The sequence below is a fragment of the Salvelinus fontinalis genome, unplaced genomic scaffold (assembly GCF_029448725.1).
Source record: "Salvelinus fontinalis isolate EN_2023a unplaced genomic scaffold, ASM2944872v1 scaffold_2150, whole genome shotgun sequence".
Taxonomy (NCBI): Eukaryota; Metazoa; Chordata; class Actinopteri; order Salmoniformes; family Salmonidae; genus Salvelinus; species Salvelinus fontinalis.
This window is the reverse complement of record NW_026602359.1, coordinates 2,538-19,525: the sequence shown is the minus strand read 5'-3', so window position 1 is coordinate 19,525 and position 16,988 is coordinate 2,538. Positions and strand designations below refer to the sequence as shown.

General features: G+C 42.3%; 1 protein-coding gene across 1 annotated transcript; it reads right to left on the bottom strand.

Moving 5' to 3' along the window:
- Positions 1 to 11,028: 11,028 nt before the first annotated feature.
- Positions 11,029 to 15,757, bottom strand: irx2a (iroquois homeobox 2a). Its single transcript, XM_055916934.1, has 4 exons — positions 15,122 to 15,757; positions 13,689 to 14,079; positions 12,729 to 13,424; positions 11,029 to 11,968 (listed from the first exon to the last, which is right to left on the bottom strand). Exons 1-4 carry the CDS (start codon positions 15,359 to 15,361, stop codon positions 11,883 to 11,885), a joined length of 1,413 nt encoding a protein of 470 aa, XP_055772909.1. The 5' UTR covers positions 15,362 to 15,757; the 3' UTR covers positions 11,029 to 11,882.
- Positions 15,758 to 16,988: the final 1,231 nt, after the last annotated feature.

The window sequence follows — 16,988 nt, the reverse complement described above, 5'->3', positions numbered from 1 at the left end:
TATTATACATGCATTATCTATCTGAAGAGGATTCATACATTATCTATCAGAATATTATCCATGCATTATCTATCTGAAGAGGATCCATACATTATCTATCTGAAGAGGATTCATACATTATCTATCAGAATATTATCCATACATTATCTATCTGGAGAGGATCCCTACATTATCTATCTGAAGAGGATCCATACATTATGAGGAGGAATGCACTACCACACAATGAGGAATATGAATACATTATCTATCTGAAGAGGATCCAAACATGATCTATCTGAAGAGGATTCATACATTATGAGGAGGAATGCACTACCACACAATGAGGAATATGAATACATTATCTATCTGAAGAGGATCCAAACATGATCTATCTGAAGAGGATTCATACATTATGAGGAGGAATGCACTACCACACAATGAGGAATATGAATACATTATCTATCTGAAGAGGATCCAAACATGATCTATCTGAAGAGGATTCATACATTATGAGGAGGAATGCACTACCACACAATGAGGAATACGAATACATTATCTATCTGAAGAGGATCCAACATGATCTATCTGAAGAGGATTCATACATTATGAGGAGGAATGCACTACCACACAATGAGGAATATGAATACATTATATATCTGAAGAGGATTCATACATTATCTATCAGAATATTATCCATACATTATCTATCTGAAGAGGATCCATACATTATCTATCTGAAGAGGATCCATACATTATCTATATGGAGATGATACATACATTATCTATATGGAGAGGATCCATACAGTATCTATCAGAAGAGGATCCATACATTATCTATATGGAGATGATACATACATTATCTATTTGAAGAGGATCCATACATTATCTATATGGAGATGATCCATGCATTATCTATCAGAATAGAATCCATACATTATCTATCTGAAGAGGATTCATACATTATCTATCTGAAGAGGATCCATATATTATCTATATGGAGACGATCCATACATTATCTATCTGAAGAGGATCCATACATTATTTATCAGAATAGAATCCATACATTATCTACCTGAAGAGGATCCATACATTATCTATCAGAATAGAATCCATACATTATCTATCTGGAGAGGATACATACATTATCTATCTGAGGATACATACATTATCTATCTGAAGAGGATTCATACATTATCTATATGGAGATGATCCATACATTATCTATCAGAAGAGGATACATACATTATCTATCAGAATACAATCCATACATTGTCTATCTGAAGAGGATCCATACATTATCTATATGGAGATGATCCATACATTATCTATATGAAGAGGATCCATACATTATCTATCTGAAGAGGATCCATACATTATCTATATGGAGATGATCCATACATTATCTATCTGAAGAGGATCCATACATTATCTATCAGAATAGAATCCATACATTATCTATCTGAAGAGGATCCATACACTATCTATATGGAGATGATCCATACATTATCTATCTGAAGAGGATCCATACATTATCTATCGAAATAGGATCCATACATTATCTATCAGAATAGGATCCATACATTATCTATCTGAAGAGGATCCATACATTATCTATCTGAAGAGGATCCATACATTATCTATATGGAGATGATCCATACATTATCTATCTGAAGAGGATCTATACATTATCTATATTGAGGTGATCCATACATTATCTATCTGAAGAGGATCCATACATTATCTATCTGAAGAGGATCCATACATTATCTATATGGAGATGATCCATACATTATCTATCTGAAGATGATCCATACATTATCTATCTGAAGAGGATCCATACATTATCTATCAGAATAGAATCCATACATTATCTATCTGAAGAGGATCCATACATTATCTATCTGAAGAGGATCCATACATTATCTATATGGAGATGATCCATACATTATCTATCTGAAGAGGGTCAATAACTTATCTATCGGAATAGGATCCATACATTATCTATCAGAATAGGATCCATACATTATCTATCTGAAGAGGATCCATACAGTATCTATCTGAAGAGGATCCATACATTATCTATCTGAAGAGGATCCATACATTATCTATATGGAGATGATCCATACATTATCTATATGGAGAGGATCCATACATTATCTATCAGAATATAATCCATACATTATATATCTGAAGAGGATCCATACATTATCTATATGGAGATGATCCATACATTATCTATCCGAAGAGGATCAATACATTATCTATCTGAAGAGGATCCATACATTATCTATCAGAATAGAATCCATACATTATCTATCTGAAGAGGATACATACATTATCTATCTGAGGATACATACATTATCTATCTGAAGAGGATTCATACATTATCTATATGGAGATGATCCATACATTATCTATCAGAAGAGGATACATACATTATCTATCAGAATAGAATCCATACATTATCTATCTGAAGAGGATCCATACATTATCTATATGGAGATGATCCATACATTATCTATATGAAGAGGATCCATACATTATCTATCAGAATAGAATCCATACATTATCTATCTGAAGAGGATCCATACATTATCTATATGGAGATGATCCATACATTATCTATCTGAAGAGGATCCATACATTATCTATCGAAATAGGATCCGTACATTATCTATCAGAATAGGGTCCATACATTATCTATCTGAAGAGGATCCATACATTATCTATCTGAAGAGGATCCATACATTATCTATCTGAAGAGGATCCATACATTATCTATATGGAGATGATCCATACATTATCTATCTGAAGAGGATCTATACATTATCTATATGGAGATGATTCATACATTATCTATCTGAAGAGGATCCATACATTATCTATCTGAAGAGGATACATACATTATCTATATGGAGATGATCCATACATTATCTATCTGAAGATGATCCATACATTATCTATCTGAAGAGGATCCATACATTATCTATCAGAATAGAATCCATACATTATCTATCTGAAGAGGATCCATACATTATCTATCTGAAGAGGATCCATACATTATCTATATGGAGATGATCCATACATTATCTATCTGAAGAGGGTCAATAACTTATCTATCGGAATAGGATCCATACATTATCTATCAGAATAGGATCCATACATTATCTATCTGAAGAGGATCCATACAGTATCTATCTGAAGAGGATCCATACATTATCTATCTGAAGAGGATCCATACATTATCTATATGGAGATGATCCATACATTATCTATCTGAAGAGGATCCATACATTATCTATATGGAGATGATCCATACATTATCTATCTGAAGAGGATCCATACATTATCTATCAGAATATAATCCATACATTATATATCTGAAGAGGATCCATACATTATCTATATGGAGATGAACCATACATTATCTATCTGAAGAGGATCAATACATTATCTATCGGAATAGGATCCATACATTATCTATCAGAATAGGATCCATACATTATCTATCTGAAGAGGATCCATGCATTATCTATCTGAAGAGGATCCATACATTATCTATATGGAGATGATCCACACATGATCTATATGGAGATAATTCATACATTATCTATCTGAAGAGGATTCATACATTATCTATATGGAGATGATCCATACATTATCTATCAGAAGAGGATCCATACATTATCTATCAGAATAGAATCCATACATTATCTACCTGAAAAGGCTTCATACATTATCTATATGGAGATGAGCCATACATTATCTATATGGAGATGATCCATACATTATCTATATGGAGAGGATCCATACATTATCTATATGGAGAGGATACATACATTATCTATATGGAGATGATCCATACATTATCTATATGGATATGATCCATACATTATCTATATGGAGATGATCCATACATTATCTATATGGATATGATCCATACATGATATATCTGAAGAGGATCATACATTATCTATATGGAGATGATCCATGCATTATCTATCTGCGTTGGCACTGTGTTATCCTCAAAGAGGGTGAAGAAGGTGTTTAGCTTGTCCGGGAGCAAGACGTTGGTGTCCGCGATGTGGCTGGTTTTCTCTTTTTGTAATCTGTGATTGTCTGGAGTCCCTGCCATATACATCTCGTGTCTGAGCTGTTGAATTGCGACTCCACGTTGTCTCTGTACTGACGCTTAGCCTGTTTGATTGCCTTACGGAGAGAGGTAACTGCACTGTTTGTATTCGACCATACTGTATTCCCAGTCACCTTGCCGTGGTTAAAGACGATGGTTCGCGCTTTCAGTTTTGTGCTAATGCTGCCATCTATCCACGGTTTCTGGTTTGGGGAAGGTTTTAATAGTCACAGTGGGGACACGTGGTATCGACGTGGTATCGGCTTGAGGCGGAATATACACAGCTGTGACTATAACCGAAGAGAATTCTCCTGGGAGGTAATACGGTCAACATTTGATAGTGAGATATTCGAGGACAGGTGAACAAAAGGACTTGAGTTCCTTTACGTTATTAGTTGTTAATCATGAAACATACACCTCCATCTTTCTTCATCACAGAGAGTTCTTTATTTCTGTCTGTGCGACGTACTGAGAACCCAGCTGAATGTATGGATGGGCACATGTATGGAGAGCCATGATTACATAAAACAGAGTATGTTGCAGTCCCTGACGTCGCTCTGGAATGAGATCCTCGCCCTGAGCTCACTTTACTGTCCAGGGACTGAACATTAGCGAGTAATATACTCGGAAGCGGTGCTTGGTGTGCACGCCTCCTGAGTCGGACTCCAAGTCCACTCCGAATACCTCTTCTCCGCCACGGCATCTGGAAGAAAACTCTGGGATTAGTTAAATTGCTTTGGGGGATACGAACAAAGGATCCAATTTGGGGAAGTCGTATTCCTGGTCGTAATGCTGTTGAGTTACCGCCGCTCTGATATCCCAAAGTTATTTCCGGCTGTATGTAATAACACCAAAAACATTCTGGGCTAATAATGGCAGAGCAGCTGTACACAAGCCTAAGATCACAATGCGCAATGCCAATGCATTGACTGGTGTGGTGTAAAGCTCACCACCATTGGACTCTGGAGCAGTGGAAACGTTTTCTCTGGAGTGATGAATCACGCTTCACCATCTGGCAGTCCGACATACGAATCTGGGTTTTGGCGGATGCCAGGAAACGATATCTGCCCCAAAGGAGGAGGAGTAATGCTGGTTCGGGCAAGGCCTCTTCGTTCCAGTAAAGGGATATATATATATATACCTAGTTACACCACCTAGATACACCTAACTACACAACCTAGCTCCAACAAGCTACACCTCCTAGATCCACCTAGATCCACCTCCTAGATCCACCTAGATCCACCACCTAGATCCACCTAGCTCCACCACCTAGCTCCACCTAGCTCCAACTAGGTACATCACCTAGATCCACCTAGCTCCACAGAACTAGCTCCACCTAGCTCCACCACCTAGCTACACTTAGCTACACCACCTAGCTCCACCACCTTGCTCCTCCTTGCTCCACCTAGCTCCACCACCTAGCTCCTCCTTGCTACACCTAGCTCCTCCTTGCTCCACCTAGCTCCACCTAGCTCCTCCTTGCTACACCTAGCTCCTCCTTGCTCCACCTAGCTCCACCATCTTGCTCCACCACCTAGCTCCTCCTTGCTCCACCTAGCTCCACCACCTAGATCCTCCTAGCTCCACCACCTAGCTCCTCCTTGCTACACCTAGCTCCACCACCTAGCTCCTCCTTGCTCCACCTAGATCCACCTAGCTCCACCACCTAGATCCTCCTAGCTCCACCACCTAGCTCCTCCTTGCTCCACCTAGCTCCACCACCTAGCTCCTCCTTGCTCCTCCTTGCTACACCTAGCTCCTCCTTGCTACACCTAGCTCCACAACCTAGCTCCACCACCTAGCTCCTCCTTGCTACACCTAGCTCCACCACCTAGCTCCTCCTTGCTACACCTAGCTCCACAACCTAGCTCCACCACCTAGCTCCTCCTTGTTCCACCTAGCTCCACCACCTTGTTCCACCTAGCTCCACCACCTAGCTCCTCCTTGCTACACCAAGCTCCACAACCTAGCTCCACCACCTAGCTCCTCCTTGCTCCACCTAGATCCACCTAACTCCACCACCTTGCTCCACCTAGCTCCACCACCTGGCTCCACCACCTAGATCCACCACCTAGTTACACCTAGCTCCTCCTTGCTCCACCTAGATCCACCAAGCTCCACAACCTAGCTCCACCACCTAGCTCCTCCTTGCTCCACCTAGATCCACCTAGCTCCACAACCTTGCTACACCTAGCTCCACCCCCAAGCTTCACCTAGCTTAACCTATCTACTCCACCTAGCTACACCACCTTGTTCCATCTAGCTGCACCTAGCTAATCTCCTAGCTACACCACCTAGTTCCACCTAGCTACACTTAGCTACACCACCTAGTTCCACCTAGCTATACTTAGCTATACCTAGCTACACCACCTAGTTCCACCTAGCTACACTTAGCTATACCTAGCTACACCACCTAGTTCCACCTAGCTACACTTAGCTATACCTAGCTACACCACCTAGTTCCACCTAGCTCCACTTAGCTATACCTAGCTACACCACCTAGTTCCACCTAGCTCCACTTAGCTATACCTAGCTACACCACCTAGTTCCACCTAGCTACACTTAGCTATACCTAGCTACACCACCTAGTTCCACCTAGCTACACTTAGCTATACCTAGCTACACCACCTAGTTACACCTAGCTCCACTTAGCTATACCTAGCTACACCACCTAGTTCCACCTAGCTACACTTAGCTATACCTAGCTACACCACCTAGTTCCACCTAGCTACACTTAGCTATACCTAGCTACACCACCTAGTTCCACCTAGCTACACTTAGCGATACCTAGCTACACTTAGCTATACCTAGCTACACTTAGCTATACCTAGCTACACCACCTAGTTCCACCTAGCTACACTTAGCTATACCTAGCTACACCACCTAGTTCCACCTAGCTCCACTTAGCTATACCTAGCTACACCACCTAGTTCCACCTAGCTCCACTTAGCTATACCTAGCTACACCACCTAGTTCCACCTAGCTACACTTAGCTATACCTAGCTACACCACCTAGTTCCACCTAGCTACACTTAGCTATACCTAGCTACACCACCTAGTTACACCTAGCTCCACTTAGCTATACCTAGCTACACCACCTAGTTCCACCTAGCTACACTTAGCTATACCTAGCTACACCACCTAGTTCCACCTAGCTACACTTAGCTATACCTAGCTACACCACCTAGTTCCACCTAGCTACACTTAGCGATACCTAGCTACACTTAGCTATACCTAGCTACACTTAGCTATACCTAGCTACACCACCTAGTTCCACCTTGCTACACTTAGCTATACCTAGCTACACCACCTAGTTCCACCTAGCTACACTTAGCTATACCTAGCTACACCACCTAGTTCCACCTAGCTACACCTAGCTACACTTAGCTATACCTAGCTACACTTAGCTATACCTAGCTACACCACCTAGTTCCACCTAGCTACACTTGGCTAACCTCCTAGCTACACCTCCTAGCTCCACCTAGCTACACTTAGCTATACCTAGCTACACTTGGCTAACCTCCTGGCTACAACACTTAAATAGAGCACATAGCTCCAGCTAAATTCACAGCACAGCCATTCGAGCCATTCCCATGTGTTTAGTTTCCCTACATAGTGTAGCCTGGTAGCCTAGCGCTGTAGACAGAGGTTTTAATGCATGTCAGATGAACAGTTTCTCTCACCGTGTTACTCCAACTCTCTGCCGTCATAAAACCAAAACGGTCAATGAAATAGTGGAAGCTAAACGCCAGCCCCTAATGACGTTATTTAGATCCGGGAATGGACAAACATCAGAGTTTGACATTCTTCCCCGGTCCCGGTCCTTGATCAGAGGGAGCAGAGAACATCTCTCCCGACACCTTTATGAGTGGACAGGCCTCGGTCCGACTCGGAAAGGTCGACACCACTTTGATGTGTTGTATTCTACACATCTGTATTGGATTTGTTCAGAATTCTCTTTCCTTTTCCAACTGGACGGTATTTACGACGCGACCTTAATGGTCAATTAGACCAGTGAGAATGATCTGTTACATTTACAAAAGGACCAGAGCAGTTATGTCATGAGGGAAACATATATGTTTTGTTTATCACTTATTAATAACAGCTTTGACGTGGTAATAGACACAGACACTGTGAAGATTAGTCTACCTACGTATGTTTCCTAGTCCAATAATGGCAATCTCATATTGTTTGCGTCACATAGGTGACATATTCATAACCAATGGTAATCCATAAAGGCCTGGTTGAGGCATTGAAAACAGCGTTACCACTTGAGGAAAGCGAGAACTACGAACAATATGGCCACACTTAGACCGAATCTTTACGGACAACGTATTAAATCATACGTTTAGAAGTGTCTTTATTGTAAACATAACCCACCTAACTGGTAATAATGTTAAAAGATTCAACACATAGGCCGTCATCTTCATTGGAGTAAGTGCTGTAAATATGTATTCATTCTAAATGGCTACAATAACGCGTTCTACACGCAGGCTAAACTTGACGCTGTTGTAAGGAAGAGCAGCTGTGCGTCAGAGATTAAAATGTTGTGGGAAATTACGTGTTGTATAAGGACAACGTAGGCATATAGATAATGAATTATCTACAAATGAACTGCTTATTTGATTAATGCCAGGGAGATGTTGTGAGATATACGTTCATCCCATCGGTCACCCAAACCGGCTCTTATGACACATTCATATGTATAGCCCACTCAGAGGAGAAACTCGATGTTATTGTGATATAGAGTCATGTATCATACTGTTAAGTAGACTACCGTTTTTTCTAGAATACATAGGCTGTAAGGCTTTCTGTAAATACAGAGGCCAGCGGGCCGGTGTCAAGTTATTAAACTCTAATGGAACAAAGATCTAGGACTACATAATTATTAATATTGACTTGATAATTAATCATGACATAAATTCACCGTTAATTGTATTATCCAGGCGGGCTGTGTTTGTTGTGCGGAGCCTCTCTCACCTCATTCCGCTAACACACACAGAGGTGGTGGGATCCTGTTCATGTTCAAAGGCGCTGCTGCACTTCAGCAGAAACAAAAAGTAGTTTTATTGAGAACAAATGGTGACATTTGAAGGGAGCAGAAAGAGAGAGGCTGGGAGAGAGAGGTAGAGAGAGGCCGTGGATCGGAGCAGAGCAGGCCTCGGTGGAAGGAAGCTCAGAGCCTCTCTGCGTGGAAAGGAAAGCGCCTCTGGGTCTATTTGACAACAGTGAGATCCCCGGGGAGCCCACCTCACATTAAGTCTGCATTTCAATAAATCAGCCCTAATGAAAGTAGAGAGAGAGAGGGGAGAGAGAGAGAGAGAGAGAGAGAGAGAGAGAGAGAGAGAGAGAGAGAGAGAGAGAGAGAGAGAGAGAGAGAGAGAGAGAGAGAGAGAGAGAGAGAGAGAGAGAGAGAGAGAGAGAGAGAATGGTCTGGTAGCGAGAGAGAGGTTGTGAGATCTAGGCGGAGAGAGAGAGAGGTTGTGAGATCTAGGCGGAGAGAGAGAGAGGTTGCCTGACTCCCCGATAGGTCGACACACACCGGGACAGATATTAGGAAGTTGAAGCGGAAAGGAAAACTTTATAGGTGAAGTGGCGTCCCAAGAGACTCAATAACATTCCCCTCAGAAGTCACGAAGAACGTCCAGCTCTCACACCACCTCTCCGAGGACAGGTGAAGGAATAACCCCGACAGAAACGTCGAAAATACCGTAAAGCTCGGAGAGAAAGAAGATGTCTAAACACACATTGTTACAGATATTTAAATGTTGGTGCTGCGCTTTGAAAAACACATTTCGTTAGCCTCAAGGACGCGATGAAACAATAGGCCTACCAATTCATTGCTTTTTAATGTTCATTTGTTTCACACATATGTCACTGTCGCTCACATTCAGGTGTTTATGAAAGTGTTCTAATTGTGACAACAACAGAACATATATTCTATCTTTGGAAATATTTTATAATTTGCCTCCTATTCAGATGAGGCAAACAGGTTGCAATTCGTATTCTGGAAGTTATGCAAATAGCCCCCACAAAACATTAGTAGACTAATAATAATAATTATCATAATAATAAGAATAGTAATAATAATAATGATCATAATAATAATAATAATAATAATAATAATTATCAGAATAATAATTATCAGAATAATTATCAGAATAATAATAATAATAACAATAATTATCATAATAATAATAATAGTAATAATAATAATTATCATAATAATAATAATAGTAATAATAATAATTATCATAATAATAATAATAGTAATAATAATAATTATCATAATAATAATAATAGTAATAATAATAATTCCCTTCGCCAAATAAAAACAAATAATCCGATGAAAGGAAGATCAGCGCGGTATAGCCGGTCGGATAAGTGCATGAGACAGGCCATCGGAGCTGGCGGCTGGCTGTTTAGACAGCGCTTTCTGGATGGTTTAATATCGGCCGGTAAAGAAGGCCGACTGACCGGCAGACTGACTGAGGCTGGGCCAGGGGGATCACTCCGCTGGGAACTAATCAACCTGCTCCTAGCGCCGGATTAATCACACTGGGAAATAAACCCCTGACAGCCACGGATAGAAGAATATCATTTATATCATGATAAGTATATCATTTATAATAAGCATATCATTTATCCCAACCAAGGTCACGAGTAGTCCCCGGATGGAGCTAAACGCCTATAAGAATGGCGTGAAAAGGCCCTTTAGAAGACGGATAGGTGGTAAGCTTCTCTCTGCTGTCTCAAACCAACATGTCAATTAATACAGGCTGTGCCATTCCCAAAAGTCTTATCGTTTACACTTGATTCAGAATTCCATTTCTAAAAGCAGCAGCCTAACCAAAGAGAAATACATTTTCATGCGACAATATAAAGGAGATGAAGAAAAAAATGAAAGCAGATTGAAATACAGAGGAAAACATTTTAATTTTCGTTTTCCTTTGAATAATAAATAGCACTAACTCGCCAGTATAACACACTAGCGCGTTTAATTTACAATAAGATATAAATTAGTAAAAGTACTCTCGTTAACAAGATTGTGTAACTTTCAAATGCGTTTCAAATAAAAACGGGAGTAATGTATTGACAAAACAATGTCCCGTGTCCATTGCAATACAACTTGCATAAATTATAGGCAGCATTTTCCATCATTAAAAAAATAAATATCCAATGTATTTCACTTAGATTCCTCAAGTTCATCAGTCCATCTCCAGACCTCATACATCCTTTACAAATAAGATACAGAAGGCCTTATATTCTCTTCACATAAAGTATAATATACATAATATTATATTCACATAAAGTATGGTATACCTAACATTGACTTCACATAAAGTATAGTATACCTAATATTATATTCACAAAGTATAGTATACCTCATATTATCTTCACATAAAGTATAATATACATGATATTATCTTCACATAAAGTATAATATACCTAATGTTATCTTCATATAAAGTATAATATACCTAATATTATCTTCACATAAAGTATAATATACCTAATATTATCTTCATATAAAGTATAATATACCTAATATTATCTTCACATAAAGTATAATATACCTAATATTATCTTCACATAAAGTATAATATACCGTGGCAATGAAGCAGATACATCCTGAGAAAAAACGTCTTCCAAAATCATCACATACAGCGGGACATTTACTGAGCCAGTCAACGCACATCTCATGAAAACGAAAGTGAAATGATAGAATAAGTCCGGGTTAATTCATCCCCCAACCCTGAATCAGGTTTAATTAATCCTTCGGGCCTGTCTCTGAGGAGAACAGCTGTAGTGCTGCGGGCCAGGCGTCTTGTCTGAGGAGCAAGGTGCAGCTCTCCCCTTTAGAGGAAGGTTAGGTAGGTTAGTGTTAAGACCAGGGGTGCAGGGGTGTTGGCTTGGGGCTTTAGTCAAAGCCGTTGTCACACCTACCTACAGACCTGAATCAGAGCCACAACATGGCCTTTAGAAGCTCACCTTTAGCCCACAGAGTTTGTCCTAAAGTCCTTCCCAGGTTGTATTAAGTAAGAGCTGAAGTAGCAGAGATAACGGTCTTAAATAACAAAAAGTTGGCCCGCCAGTCACTGATACTATAATAAAAATTGCACAACTGTTGTTAAAATAAAACATGATGGTATCTAATTATCGTGTAACCAATTATAAAACACCATCATTTGTAGTCCATAATAACCAATCTAACTAAAGTGATATTTTTGAACTTGTTAAGTAATTCTGCGTTCCTACTGTGTGAGCAGGTCTCAATAAGTTCTGTTAATAGAACCTCTGTTAAGACGACACCATATCTCTGCTTATTGCCCTGAGAGACAGTCTGACACACAGGCCGACATTACAGCTAGCACCAACTCAGGCCTACACTAGCACTGATTACACTGAGGCCTTCATACGGCCTTCATACGGCCTTCATACGGCCTTCATACGGCCTTCATACGGCCTTCATACGGCCTTCATACGGCCTTCTGCTCGGGACAAATACAGATACGTTCTTTCAAAACCTCACATATTCAGTCAAAGGCCAATGAAGTTAATTCAAATGCATCAAATAAAAGTTATTATTTTGAAACTATAATGGCATGTTACGTACCTTTCTTAGAGTATAAATGTGAGGGTCTGAAGTGTTGTTCAATGTGGTTGGAGTTGGTTTTAAGCAGAGAGTCAGTGGTGTGTTTATGCATGGTGCTGCCCTCGCTAGCGGTCTGTGTGAGTCCGTCGTTAGCAGCAGAGTTATATGGCACAATCCCTTGACCCTGCAGCGGGCTGAAGTTGCCATAGTTTGTGTAATTACTGTAAAACGGAGACGTGTAGTAGATGGGTCGTCCTAGGATGGAAGAGGCGGAGTACACAGCGCCAGGGACAGCCGGGGAGGGGGTGGAGGAGGTGGAGGTTAGAAGACCGAGGGATGGACAAGTCTGCCCCGGGTGATGCTGCTGCTGCTTCGGGTCTGAAGTAGCGATCTCCGCTAAAGACCACAGTTTGGGTTTGACGGCTTGAGGACCTGAGATTCGGCTGTCAAGACATGATTTGTTGTTGTTTTCCCGGTGGTGATGGTTTAAGACCGAGGCCTCGAGCCCCGTTAGTGGTGATGATGTCACAGGTTTAGATGACAGGCTTCGGTGTCGTTCATCATTCTCCAGTTCGTGATCATCCTCATCCTCACATTTGTCCTTAGTATCTGACCCAGACTCACAGACCAGGTCTCCGATCCGACAGCTCACCTTATCCCCATCAGACTCCGCTGAACAAGAATGGTCTGTGAGGGTATCAACCTGCAAACTGATACCTGCAACAAAAAAGAAAAAAGAGATTGAGACGAAGTAATTACCATATTATAACCATGGCATTCGACATTATTAGGATTACTATTATTATTGTTAATAACAATACTAATAATTAGAACTCGTTCCGTTTTATGCCTTCCAGTTGAAATGTGTCACCTAGTCTCTGTTATCATGTCGTTAATCATCTGTGTATAACTGGCAATAAAAAAACAGCACCGTGCAGCTCGCGCTGTTAACTGGGTCATGGGCTGGGTCTCGTGGTTTACCTTCATCCTCCGCGGACGTCTCGCTGTGGTCAAGATTTTTCTCCAAGCGGTCATCGTTCCTCTCTCCGTCTCCATCGTCCTCATCCTCACTCTTATTCCGGGGAGCCCACGTCATCTTGTTCTCCTTCTTCAGCCTCCTCCTGGCGTTGGCGAACCAGGTGGACACCTGCGTCAGGGTCATCTTAGTAATGATGGCCAACATGATCTTCTCTCCCTTGGTGGGGTAAGGGTTCTTCCTGTGCTCCTGTAGCCAGGCCTTCAGCGTGGCGGTGGCGTCTCGGGTCGCGTTCTTGCGGTAGGCCGGGTCGTTGAGCTGGTAGGGGTATCCCGGGCTACCGTAGGGGTGGTAGCTAAGCGCCCCGGCCATGCCCTGCGCGTCGTAAGGAGAGCTCTGGAAAGGAAAAATGATTATGAAAGTTGTTGTTAGAATTTATAATTTTGGTAATAAATATTGAAAAATGTAAAAACATAACTAAACACAACAGGTTGTGTATTGTGGTTGTGTGTATTGAGAGTTAACTTAGTGTGTATTGTGAGTTGGGCCTATATAATGGCTGTATTACCCTGATCATTATCGGTTTGATTAATCGCATTGCATTATGCTAAATAAATGATAAATGATGCATCGTAATTGGACTAATTTCCAGTAATCGCCGCCTAACTTGCTGCTTTTCTTTAGCTAGATTAGTTTTGTTGTCAGAGAGACGTGTTAGCATATCATTGCTTTACAGCATCACAAATCCAATTAACTACCCAGTGTATGTGTTACCTTTTATAAACGCTTAGACACCCATGTCATTAGCATTGTAATTCCTCTTTTCAGGTTAACATTTCGCTTATTTAATTTAATGTACATTCCAAAAATTTAAATCGCATATAGTTTGTGACTGTCAAAATGGAGAACAAACGTCATATATTGTATTTCCCATTGGAAGAATATGATATTAGGCTACAGGCTCATTTCAACGAAGGCCATTGACTTACATCATATTCTTCTTTATGGGGGGGTATTTTTCCTAAATTATGTCCACTCAATTAGCCATGCACTGTGTTAACGGGCCCACGAAAACACACATCATATTTGCAGTTAGAAGAAATACAATAAATCCATTGATCAATAAATAGCCTACAACCTCCACACACGATAGACAATATAATGTATCACTTGATGATTTATCGTGATGATAAATGCAATTCTTTCTACGAACAATGTTGGAATACATAATGGTGTGCAGGATCCCATTTTACCCTTGAACTGTACAACCCATTAGACCCGCTCTGAAACAGTAGCTCTCTGCACGCTGCACGCAAACACTCTACCGTTGGCTACTAAACGCCAAAATTGGAGCTCATTATTTTCGACCAGGCTGTCCCTCCTGTATGCATACTGACACAAGTTGTCTAATACGAAGACGTGGAAGTCGAGTATTTACCATGTAGGAAGGGAATCCCGTGGCAGGGTCTGTGGAGTATGGCATTGGGCTGGAGAAGCCGCTGGCTGAAGCCGTGAAGGCAGCAGCTGATCCGGGGTAAGGACTAAAGGCTGATCCACTGGACGACCTGGCCAGCTCGTCGCTCCTCGGGGCAGCCAGGGCAGAAGCCCCGTAAGCCGGGCAGGAGTAGAGCGCCAGGGAGCCCGGCGGCTGGTAGAGGTAACCCTGGGGGTAAGACATGCCTCACTGAGGGTCTGTTGCTGCTGATTCCAAAGAGGAAAGCACGTAAAATATACTTCTGTAAAATAATGAGCTCACTAAACGGATCTTCAGACAATTCAAATAAAAAGAATGAAAAAGCGACCCCCAAAAGATCAGTCAAGTGCCCTGCACATAGAGGCAGGCGACGTCTCGATCCCCTAGCGTCCGATGTTTTTAGGAGCCTCAACTCTGAAGTGAGGATTTGGAGGAAGGAGCCAGTGGAGTTCTGAGAACGGTGGAAAACACGAGCTGTCACTCAGCTGATCTGAATATTCCATCTCCGCCCTCTGAAACGGAGCCCTGGCTGGAACAGCCCGGAGAGGACGGTGGAGGGGGAAGACATTCACTGGCACAATGTTCTTTAGTCTGCTGCAGCTGCGCATTTTGGGGAAATTAACTTGTTTCATGACAATAACGTTTCCTTGCTCACTGCAAGTAGGGAGATAATTGAGGTAACATCCAGGCAGTATTTATTGCGCAAACTTCTTGTCAACTGAAATCAAAAAATATTCAGTGACCGAACATCATTTATTACAGTGATATTTACTATTATCCAGGTTTTTCATCCTTGTCAACTTGCAGTTGATAATTGCGTCAAGTGGAGTATTAGACAGATGGGGTTCAGCTATAGCACCGAGTGTGTGTTTGTCTGTGTGCCTGTCTCTGTGTGTGTGTTTGTGTGTGTGTGCCTGTCTCTCTGTGTGTGTGTGTGTGTGTTTGTGTGTGTGTGCCTGTCTCTCTGTGTGTGTGTGTGTGTGTTTGTCTGTGTGCCTGTCTCTCTGTGTGTGTGTTTGTCTGTGTGCCTGTCTCTCTGTGTGTGTGTTTGTGTGTGTGTGCCTGTCTCTCTGTGTGTGTGTGTGTGTGTGTCTGTGTGCATGTCTCTCTCTGTGTGTGTGCAGTGCGCCGGTCGGCCTGAGGGAGGTGTAACCCACTCCTCCAGCTCGTCGGACACCAGTCCATATTGGGGTTGATCTCCAGGCTCTGGTCCCTCCTGGCTGGTCTCTCCTGGCTGGTCCCTCCTGGCTGGTCTCTCCTGGCTGCTCTCTCCTGGCTGGTCCCTCCTGGCTGGTCTGTCCTGGCTGGTCTCTCCTGGCTGATCTCTCCTGGCTGGTCTCTCCTGGCTGGTCTCTCCTGGCTGGTCTCTCCTGGCTGGTCCCTCCTGGCTGGTCCCTCCTGGCTGCTCTCTCCTAGCTGGTCTCTCCTGGCTGGTCTCTCCTGGCTGCTCCCTCCTGGCGGGTCTCTCCTGGCTGGTCTCTCCTGGCTGCTCTCTCCTGGCTGCTCCCTTCTGGCTGCTCTCTCCTGGCTGGTCTCTCCTGGCTGGTCTCTCCTGGCTGGTCTCTCCTGGCTGGTCTCTCCTGGCTGGTCTCTCCTGGCTGCTCCCTTCTGGCTGCTCCCTCCTGGCTGGTCTCTCCTGGCTGCTCCCTCCTGGCTGCTCCCTCCTGGCTGGTCTCTCCTGGCTGCTCCCCCCTGGCTGGTCTCTCCTGGCTGGTCTCTCCTGGCTGGTCTCTCCTGGCTGCTCCCTCCTGGCTGCTCCCTCCTGGCTGGTCTCTCCTGGCTGCTCTCTCCTGGCTGCTCTCTCCTGGCTGGTCTCTCCTGGCTGCTCCCT